Below are 11,335 nucleotides of genomic sequence, written 5' to 3' on the forward strand. Positions count from 1 at the left end.
AGAAAATTGTGCCACTATGGCAACATTCTGAATTTGAACTCAACAAAAGAGGTGTCCTAACTAACCGCAAGTGATGCAGAGCTGTCATTTTGAGCTGGACCCCTGTTTCTATTAATTCCCGTGGCTTGCTTTGAAAACACTGCAGTGGACAAGAAACTGATTTATGAAGTTAGAATGAAGAATTATCTACATGACACTTAATTATTTCTCAACAAAAAACGAAATAACTTGGCAGCTGGTTGCAGGAAGTGAGCGATACCTTTTGTATAGCAAAATGACCGTCGCTAGTGACAATATACTACTTGCTGTTAGCTATATTGTATGTCATTTCCAGTAAATTTCACAACATTCAATGTGTTTACTGATTAAAAAGCACAAATGTAGGAAGATAGTAAGTAGCCCACTCACCCATCCTTAAGTGGTTACATCACCTGTCTGATCTGGAGTGCACAGCTGATTGGTAGCCTACGTAGTTTGTTTACATGATGAAACAGAAGTACATTAACTGATTCAGTGTAGGGATGTCACGATTACAGATTTTCTTGGTACGATTATTGTCAGAGAAATAATCACGGTTTTACGATTATGACAATTATTAATTTCACACTATAAATGTGTAAAATCACATGAACACTCCTTATAGATCTTTAAGTTTCATTTATTTCCATGCCAACATAACAAAAATAATATAGCAACAAAGAAAAGTAACCAAAAAGTAGTGTGTGGACTCTACTTTCACTACATGCCTCTTTGTGGTCCAGCAGTCTAAGTTTTTTCTAGGATGTGTGTGTCTTTTTGTTCTCTTTAAATTACAATTACACAAATAAATTGAGAGCATATCTCGTGCAGTGGTAATAATAAATGAAGAAGACATTACGTATATTTTCCACATTGCACACTGACACTGAAACAGTCTGACGACTAAAAAAAAGGATTTGAACTTCTAACAGTCGAATATATGAAATGTGCCTTTAACATGGTGTACACTGTGTCGCCTAGCAGCAACGTCATCAAGCAACGCCTGTTATGATTTGAGTCTGTTGAGCGCACCCAACGCTGGTCGGACGTATACTTATGAACTCCTGCTTTTTCTGTTATCTCTCAACACAACAGTGATGGTTTTAAGTACGTGTGGCGACTATTTTGTTCATGCATGAAAATGTAGTAGCCGTACAACCGGGCTTGGTAAGCTTGAAGTGTTTATAAGTTGATGTAAAAATAAACGACGAGCATTTGTGAAATCCCACACTCGTGTGGACGTNGGGGGGGGGGGGAGTCTTCGTCATCCATACTTCATCACTCGGAGATGCCGCTTGTGTAACTTTGTTTTCGTTCCGTGCGAGTTGCGCTGACCTACTGTATAGGGTTCCGTGTCCCGGCATAATCTTTGGAGAGTGACGGTGTTGAGGAATCTTTACAAATAATTAACCATGGCGTTTAAAATCGCGGTTAATAGTGAAATCAAGTAATCGTGACATCCCTAATTCAGTGTGGACAGAGAGCTCCGATGTTACGCAATGCAACGCAAATGTTGGACGCTTGTTTGCTATTAGGACACAGTGTTGTGTTCCACTCAGGAGTGGCTGTTGATTCAAATGCAACACCTAGTGGTATAATACGGTATGCTCGTCCAGTCCAGTGTTTAGCTTAATATCAAACCGGTTTGAAAATTTTTACACCAGCCAAACTCTGACAGGTTTGAATCAGGGTCTCCTTGACTGACAATTCCAATCAATAAGGCAGCCACATTTATTTTCCTGCAATATACTCACTTAAAACTGTCCAACTCTAATTCGCCTGTTGATTTAAGTTGACTCATGCAGCAGCACACAGTAATAAAAGCTCCAGTCATTCTGGGCTTTGACTGAGAAGTGTTTCCTAATGTCTACATTTACACAGAGTTCCTTTCTCTTTGAGTAAATCCCCGTTAGTCACCCTTTCAGAGAAAGATAAGACACTCTTCACAGTCACTTCATATTACATTTTAATTGCTCAAGTTTGGACAGTGGAGTATTTCTAGTCTTCTGTATTTACCGTGGCTGTGCATTCCTTTCCTTTTAAGCTATTAAAGTTGAGTAATTACCCACAAGCCCATGCCATGTTCACTAACCCATGCAGAAGCCTGCCAGTGCATCTTGTCTCTTAATTACAAATTTGAATCCTTAATGCATGTATGGGAAGCAAAATAATTAGACAGATATTTCCTCCATCTCTTTTCTTTACTGACGTGTGTGCAAATGCCCAAATGACCTGACAGGAGAGAGTGAGAAAAAAGCCTGCATATCATCTGCATATTATAAAGGAATTAGCAGCTTGCGCTGCAGCGGAGGCAGACACATCCCTCCACCAGCGCATGCTTTCTAAAGCTGCATTCTTCATTAGAATATCTGAACTGTCATAAATATGGTTCAGATTACGTTATTGTCTCATTATCTTTTCTTTGCTTTGCTGCTAATGAGCGGGACAGGGCAGCTAAACGAGAGAGTTCCGTTTACATTATTTGAAATGTGCCGTAATAATGCTCATTAGAGTGTTCTCTTTTTGTTACACAGTTGCTTTAATTAGATTTTCGTCTCCACTCCTTAATAAGAACGAGGGCATCCATCGCTAATAATGCCTGTAATGTATTTGTTATTACACGATGAGACAAGAAGAAAAAGAAGTGAAATTATTTCTCTTTTTAAGTGTCTCTTAATTGAAGGAGGCTTAATTGGATCTTGTTTGGCTCCGTTTCATTTCCGATGAGTAATCGACTACATGAACAATGCCCTCCTCCTCCTCCTCTACCGCCTCTCCTCCACCTCCACCCGCACACCCGCCACTGAGCTAACCTGCTGTTCTGTACTTCAGCTCCTGTAAATTCATGGTAACGCAGCTCACACACACTTTACCAGGATAGTTTCAGTCCAAACTTTCAATGACACCTCATGGCCCTCTTTAGCTCTTCACTATATTTAAGTATTTAAACTGTGGCTGGATGTCAGGGTGGGATTCTCTACAACCATGTCTTCTATCCATTGGTCTGGAGCAGGGGTAGGCAACCTGTGGCTCTTTAGCCCCATCTCCAATGGCTCCAAATTTGAATACATGGAAATGAACACGAAAATGAAAAATGGTTATTTTTGAATAATTTAATTTTCATTTATCATCATTGTAGGCCTAAAGTGATTCTCACATTATCCAATTGTAAAAATGTGTAACCTACAGGCCTACAGCAACTTTAAAAAGTGTTATAATATTTCATCATCTAAATTGTGAGTCATAGCTAAGTCTACAAAGCTATGACAGATTTGTTTACTTTCGCTGCAAGGTACCAAATATTTATAAATATTAACTGCAGAGTAGCCATCTAATGGTAAAACATAGTAATGATTAGACCTGTAAGTAATGTTGATAAGCTAATTCAGAATTAATAAGGCTGTGTTACCTTTATTCTAAGGGTTAAATATATTTTGCAGCTCCAGAGAGATTTAATAAATCTTTTGGACCAAAAATTGCTCTTCTGGTACTTAAGGTTGCTGACCCCTGGTCTGGAGTGTCACCTGCACCTGGCATCCATTACTGAATGGGCCTAATGGGCACAGGCCCAAAGTGTCAAGGGGCCCTCTAGTCTTCACCTGCAAAATGTCACTCAAATCAACACGCAATGACCAGGAAGAGACTCAAAATGACCAAAAAAATGCACAACAAGACAAGAGATGCTAAGAAACTGCAAAGAAACACAAAATAACTATGAAAACAAGCAAAACAACCATATAGAGACACAAAATGACCAAAAAAACCACACAAAATTACTTCAAAGAGACACAAACCAACAACACAAAGAGACACAAAATAACAAAAATGAGGCAAAACCACCACAAAGTTGGTGTGTCTTGCTCCTGTGTAGGAGAGGTGGTGGGGCCTTTCACGTACCTGTGCCAGAGGTCCATTGTTTCATAATCCACATGAATCCACAATAAGTTGTAGACAGTTATTTGAACAAGTGAATGTAATGCAACCTGTATGAAAATATTGTAAGCATACATATGTATAAATGTATATTAATAATAGAACTTACCAGACTTAACCCTTAGTATATTCAGAACTATTTTAAGACCATAACAATTCTGACAGCTAGTGAAGATGTCATGTTACAGGATAAGTGGGTAATAAAGTCTTCAAAATTCAGGTAAGAAAGCACATTTCCAGCTGAAAGAATCACCATTTTGTTGTTCTATTCAGTCTACACAAACACTATCACACTACACTGTTGTCACTCTCCAACACATGTCTCATCCCACTCATGCCACCACATGGACCAGCAGCAGTGGTGTACAGTCTGCTGGTATCACTAATAGCCTCTCTCAGTGGCACCACTATGTCTCTCAAACAAGCCCAGACTGCACAGAGAGGGCTGCGAAGGCAGACAGACACAGTGGAAATCAATGTCAATTGTCAATGCACTTCAAGGTCACATCATCCTAGTAATAAGGATAAAGATTCCCGAGGAAGCTGACACTCTTCACAACTGGTACTTCAGATGGAAACTGAAATTGGGCCAACATTGATAACATTTTCTGACTTGTTGCTTTGTGATTTTATCCTCTTAATTAGTCTGAACGTATATTTTGTTTTCATTTAGTTTTGCATGGTAAAGTAGCTCTCTTTAGCCTACTCCAGCTAATGGTTTGTCTCAGGTCTTGATTCAGTCATCATTTCTCACCTCTGGATAGAGTTCTAGTCAATGTTTCATTTGTTTTCTGCCAAGCAAAGAGAGCTCAAGTAAAACCAGTGCAGATTTCATCATGTTACAGCTGTATCTGTCAGAGGTCGTCATCATCAACACTACTTCAAAGCCAAACCTGCTCTCCCCATCTGCATCCATCAGGAGCTTATATCAGAATGTGTGTACATTTTCTGGCCTGTTAGATTCCTCTGAGGTGCAGTTTGTAAGGCACCCTCGCTGTTTCCCTGCTTCCAGTCTGCAGTGACAGGACAAAGAATGTACTGTACTCTGATAGTGATAGTTGGGCTACACGAGTAATGTCGCATGTAAATGAAAAGCCCGTCTCTCTGAGTCGCACCAAACGTTTGTTGTTCCAGTTTACACTTTTTCCTTTTCCCAGTGATATTTTTAGACGGCGAGCACAGCATGACCTTGTTTATTTTCTGTTTCCTCACAGGTATAAACATTTCCTACAGGACCTGGCTGCCAACACAAGTCCAGACAACCCAGAGTTCCAGCAGCTTTCAAGTAAGTGTCTTTTCTGATGGCGCTGCTGCCTCAGTAATCATTTTACTGCATTTCAAGGAAAATATCTGCACATTAACCTCGAGTGCTTTTATAGCAGAGCAGCGTGTCTGGAGCTGCATGCTCAAATTTGCACACGTGTGAAGCTGAGGTTGATGTTGTTGTCACCTCTTCCTCCTCCAATCTGTCAGGATTGTTGGGGGGTTTGTCAGTGACAGCAACCTAACAACAAGTGATGAGCGCGTGGCGATGTGCTCTGCATCACTAGTCACAAAGACTTTGGGCTCGCTCGCAGTGGAACTCTTCCCTACCTGTGACAGGCAGTTTGGAGCACGGGAGAGTTAAGTAAAGCTGTACAATTATAGAATGTAAGGCCAGTCCTCCAACAGCAGGGAAACAAACAAACAAAAAAAAAACAGCCAACCTGTGAAGACTTTCATCTCAGCAGTCAGACTCTGTCATAGTGAAAGACAGCCCTCATTATCTTCATTTGAGGAACAAAGGAAAGTGCTCTCTTTCCCTTTCATTCCTCATTTGTTATTGTCACAGCAGCGCTTGGTTAGTAGAGAAATGAAAGCGAGGCGAAGCTCAATATGCGTGTAAGTTCTAGTTTGATGTGGATTTTGACATAATTAATTGGGAGCGGATCAGAGGATATTAAGCGGGAGCTATATTAATAAATAAAATCTTCAACATCAACACGAATCCCGATAATGACTAATTTCAATCGTCAAATAAACAGCGAAACTGACTCAAGTGAGAATGTACACAAGGAATTATTTATGTGTATCAATTAAAATCTCATTGCTAGTGTGCTGCCTTTGCTTACAAATTAAAACAGCCCCTGACTCTAAGATGAAGGTACATATCTAAATGTGCTCCACCATCGCCTCTTCCTCTTCTCATTAGAGATCCTTTTTTAAACTCTGCTGCTTTTTATTGGGGGTTGGGTGTGTGTGTGTATGTGTGGAAAAAGAAAAAAAAAACGTCCTATAGTCAGCCGGGTTGTATTGTAAAGGGAATTATTTAAAAAAGAAATTCCAGACAAATCACATTGTATATGATTAAGCAAACTAGCAGATAGAATCACAAGAGGCTTTGTTGTTGTTGTTTTCTCTTGTTGTGCTGCTCTGTGTCAGTTTGATTTCCTCTTCTTTGTTTCTTTTCTTTCTTTTTTTTTTCTCCCCACCCCCCCAAGCTCCCCTTTTCCCCTCGCAGTGCATTCAGGCTGGATTTAATTGTTGTAATTGCAGTGCTTCAGGAGTTTTCACCAGCCCCGACACTCTAATGCCTGACTCCACTGTAGTAACCATAACCAAGTCTGACCTGACGCAACTCTCCAACTCTGTCAGAGATTTAACAATAAAAGTTAACAGTCCTCATCCCGTGGTCAAACACTGTCTAAATAGTGAATAAATGGAATAAAGAGCTGTAAGAAGTGGAAGACGTCTTCAGAATGTCTAATGGGCTGGATGTATTATTAATGCCTCGGCCAGAACTCAGCCCAAGAATACAGTAATTAGGAGTTGTTGTTTTTCTAAAGCAGGCAATGGAAAAATATTCCAAACACGTACAACAAAGGGAAAAAAGTCTACACGGATGCCTTGTTTGGTTTACATTGTAATTGTTGTGAAGTTAAGCGAGCCAATTAGGCCGTGATTATTTTAGTGTAGACAAGTCGCCCTGAGGATCAAGTTCATCCGCCGAGTTTCAGTGCTCAGAACAAAAGCAGGAAAGTTGAGCTTGAAATTAGAATCCATCTGTTTGTTGTTATTTTGGACGCGTTAATGATGTAGTTCTAAATGTTTACAGCAATTATTATGGCTGGCACACAGTAATTGGGTGCTTCTGTCTATTTTGATGATTTGCCTATTTGTTCTGGTTAGATTTTAAAGCCTTGTACTAAAAAGTAAGGAAGGTAGTTTGTGAAAGAGTCCTTGACATGCAGAGAGATGTGGCACAATACAGTTGACAGATTGATTGACTTACATTGGAAATTGTTCAGTTCTGATTCTTCGGCTGGGTATTGTTCCTCAGTACATTTTGATTACTGGCTTAAAATATGTACGTATGCATATGTTATGTATTGAAAGTTGGTGCTGGCCTGCTTTTGTGTAGCGTTGAATAAGATATTCACACCAGCACTTTGCTCATTTTGTAAATCCCCAGACACACTAAACTGACATAACAGAAAAACTTGTGGCGACGAATGCAGGCTGTTGTGTTGCCTAATGTCACCTGTGTCCCACCCTAAAAACTTAAACTAGGGTGGCCAGATGAGAATGGGTGGGGTGGGTACTTGACTGTCATGACATGTCAGCTTCAGAGCATGTGAGCGGAGCGGGGAGCAGAAGGATTTTGTGTTGAGCGAGGAGCAGCTATTTTTTTTAAAAGGTGGAGCGGAGCCTTATCTCTCGCTCCAATTTCGCTCCGGTCGCTCATGCCCCACCCAGAATGCATCTTTGCACCTGCTCACACCCACACTATTTTCTTTCAAAACTATGGAGTTTACTGTGTACTTCAGAAAAGAAACTGAGAAGAGAAGCAGCGGTACCTTGGAGAACGGTCCCTAACTGCAGGGAGAGGCGAGAGGGCTTCAGAGGTCGGCCGCTTAACCTGGTCCGTCTCCTCCACACTTTGACTTATTTCCACCCATCCAACAGCGGTACCGTGGAGAACGGTCCCTAACTGCGGGGAGAGGGGAGACGGCTTCCCTGGAGAATCTACCAAGCTCATGTTTTATTTGTGAATAGATTACAGGTTAGGGTAGTACGACGCAGTTTTTTTGAGCGGAGTGGTGAGCGAGTGGAGCGGGATAAAATTTATGATGGGGTGGAACGGAGCGGAGCGAAGAATGCGCAGAACCAAGCGGAGCGGACGAGCGGCGCAAAGTGACAGGTCTGCGAGTGAGGAGTGGAAATTTTCACCCGGTCCGCTCCGCTCACATGCTCTGGTCAGCTTCATTAAAAGCATAGCTGCAAGTTAAAGCAACAATAGATGTAAAAACACACAGAGGCAATACATCTGTGATCAGTTCCCTGATTTAACAATTTTTTCAATATTTTCCTCTTTTCCAATTTCTCGTTTTATTTTATGGAAGTGATCAATGTAAGTGCACTTGTCCTTTAAACTCAATAAAAAATAAAAGCTAACAAAATAAAAGACACCTGGTACATTCCTTACAGGCCTATCAGTTTGTAGAACAAGTTTGTATAACAGTGTTGAACAGTTAGAACAAAAGGCTGTACTGTAACATGTAAATCACTCCTTCTCGTGGCTGCCTGCACTTTCCCTGTCCTCGCGGCTGCAGCTTGCACTCTCTTCATCTACTTCATCGCCATTGCTGTACACAATTTAAAAACTACAACACCCATAATTCATGTAGGAACTGCTGCAGCCAATGTGCAGCCAGCGGGAGCTGCAGGACGAGTCAACCACCATGATCAGTTTTTTTTTATTTATTTATTTATTTTTTTAAAGATATGTTTTTTGGGGCATTTTTAGCCTTTATTTGACAGGACAGACAAGCGTGAAGGGGGAGAGAGAGAGGGAGTGACATGCAGCAAAGGGCCACAGGCTGGAGTCGAACCCAGGCTGCTGCGGCAACAGCCTTGTACATGGGGCGCCTGCTCTACCACTAAGCCACCGACGCCCCGACCATGATCAGTTTTTAATGTTTTATCAGGCAATAACTACTCCAGACTCTGCTCTAGTGTCATTTTCAGGACAATTAGGGCAGGATTTGGGATTCGGGACAACTGCTTGGATTTCGGGACTGGCCTGAAATTTTCGGGATGTCTGGTCACCCTAACTTAAACACAGTGCAAAGACTACAGTTAACAGCCAATTAGCGCAAACATTCTTAGCCTGCATGAGGGTAAATAACTCTCTATACCAGCAGGCTGTGGTAGTCTGTATTCAGCAGCAGGACAGATTTAAGATGCTAGTTAGCCAGGAAGCACATTGACAACACAACCTGATGTTGTAAGAACAAGGGACATGTGCAAACAAACAATAACACAAACAATTACGAACTGTTTCTGCTAAAGAGCTCAATGGCTAAAACAACAATCTTACCTAATATAAAAAGTTTGTTTTCATCTCATGCCCTCTTGAGTTTGTTTGCTCTCTTCACTTTTGTTTCTCTTCTTGTGCACTGAGCTGAACCACCTTTCTTGCACCGATGGTCTCTGCCAACTCTGCCACTGATTCGAAGTTAAGTTAAATCGCCCTAACTAGTGCCAATCGTGTGAGATACACCGCAAAACCTAGCCACAGGCGTTCACCAACAGCCCGACATAGACCGACAGCCAACTGATGGCCGTTGATGTTAAACCCAGGTTCATTATTTTTTTATGCCTCCGCACTGGCAGTAGCCATGGCTGGAGGCATTATGTTTTCAGGTTGTTTGTCCCAGCCTCGTAACATAATATCTCAAGAAGGCTTAAAGGGAATTTCCTCAAATATGACGCAAACGTCCATTTAGACTCAGCAATGACCTGATTAGATTATGGTGATCAAAAAGGTCAATGTCACTGTGACCTTGTGTCCATCTCATTCTCGTGAATGGGATATCTCAAGAATGCCTTGAGTGAACAAATTTGGCACAACTCATCCGCTTGGACTCAAGGATGAACTCATTGGAATTTGGTGGTCAAAGGTCTGTATGACCGTACAAACATTTTTGGCCATAACTCAAAAATTCTCATGTTAACGCTGACAAAATTTCACACAAATGTCTAATAGGATAAAATAACAAAGTGATGACACTTTATATCCAAAATGTCAAGGGTCAGCTTCACTGTGACATCATAATGTTCTGCAAAAACAGTTCCCTGGCTATTACTCAGTGTCATAACTCAGGAACAGACGGAGTGGCATCTGGTCAGATACTGAACTGGTGACTCTAATCTTGGATGTCCATCTTGAGACTGTGCTGATTGTGTAGATCTTCCTTGCTGCCGGGAATAAGATGTGTGTGAAGCATCCATGTTTTAGAATATGCAGCTTCCTTGCAGCAATATTTGAAGCACTGTCAACTGTCATGGCTAAATATGACTCTGGACAGAGAAGGATGTAAACTGTAACTACAATTTGACTTCTTTACAGAGGCAGAAATTCAAGTTGCTACATGTGAAAGAGGGGTTTTGTGGAAAATAAGCTTTCACTTAGCAAAGTAACTTATGAAAAAATCATCCAAACTAAACAACAAAATACATTGTTTGTGATCTCCTTCCAAAATAAATCGTATGAGCAGGACAGCATTATTACTCAGTGCCTTTCAAAATCACAGATACAAAAAAATGCATCTTCGCTTTTTTTTTTTTTTTTTTCATCTGTCACAGGTATGGTTAATGTATGGTTGGATGAACAAGACAAAAAATAAGTTGCTGAGCAACCTCCAGGGCTGAAAAATGAAGTCATAGGTACCAAAAACTGCAGACTAGTCTAATGGCCACTTGTGGCTGACTTTAAAAGCGAGTCTATCCCTATAGATCCCAATGTTAAAATGCCCAATTAAGGGCCACTTTGAGTGATAGGTGGATCACGTCTGTTGACAAGTTGCTACCACGGCGACAACAATGGTTAGGTAAAATAACCATGGCCGGATTCAGGGAGTATGGGTGTAGCTGTAGCCGTAGCTATTTAAGTGTGTTTTCAGTTCATGAAATGAACATTTCAGTCGCCTAAAAACGTCTTGTCCAGCATTTGTTTGTACTAAAACACCCTCTAAGGAGTCAAATGTTCAGTTTTTCTGGTAAGTACATTTTGTTTTAATGGTTTTTCACTAGCAAAAATTAGCATTAGCATTATTGCCGATAACCATAGCTGTACATGCATCATGTTAACCTAGCCAATTCAATTCAATTTCAATTCAATTTTATTTATAAATCCCAATATCACAAATCACAATTTGCCCTACAGGGCTTTACAGCATACGACATCCCTCTGTCCTTATGACCCTCGCAGCGGATAAGGAAAAACTCCCCCAAAAAAACCCTTTAACGGGGAAAAAAAACGGTAGAAACCTCAGGAAGAGCAACTGAGGAGGGATCCCTCTTCCAGGACGGACAGACGTGCAATAGATGTCGTACAGAACAG

At 40.9% G+C, this 11,335-nt stretch overlaps 1 protein-coding gene across 3 annotated transcripts in view; it reads left to right on the plus strand.

Moving 5' to 3' along the window:
- Nucleotides 1-11,335, plus strand: part of arhgef39 (Rho guanine nucleotide exchange factor (GEF) 39) — a 95,961-nt gene that overhangs the window by 40,392 nt on the left and 44,234 nt on the right. For all 3 annotated transcript variants that reach the window (XM_050036709.1, XM_050036710.1, XM_050036711.1), the window contains exon 6: nucleotides 5,166-5,236. In XM_050036709.1, the coding sequence (XP_049892666.1) occupies nucleotides 5,166-5,236 (71 nt within the window). The remainder of the gene's footprint in view (nucleotides 1-5,165; nucleotides 5,237-11,335) is intronic.

Source organism: Epinephelus moara, chromosome 23, assembly GCF_006386435.1.
Source record: "Epinephelus moara isolate mb chromosome 23, YSFRI_EMoa_1.0, whole genome shotgun sequence".
Taxonomy (NCBI): Eukaryota; Metazoa; Chordata; class Actinopteri; order Perciformes; family Serranidae; genus Epinephelus; species Epinephelus moara.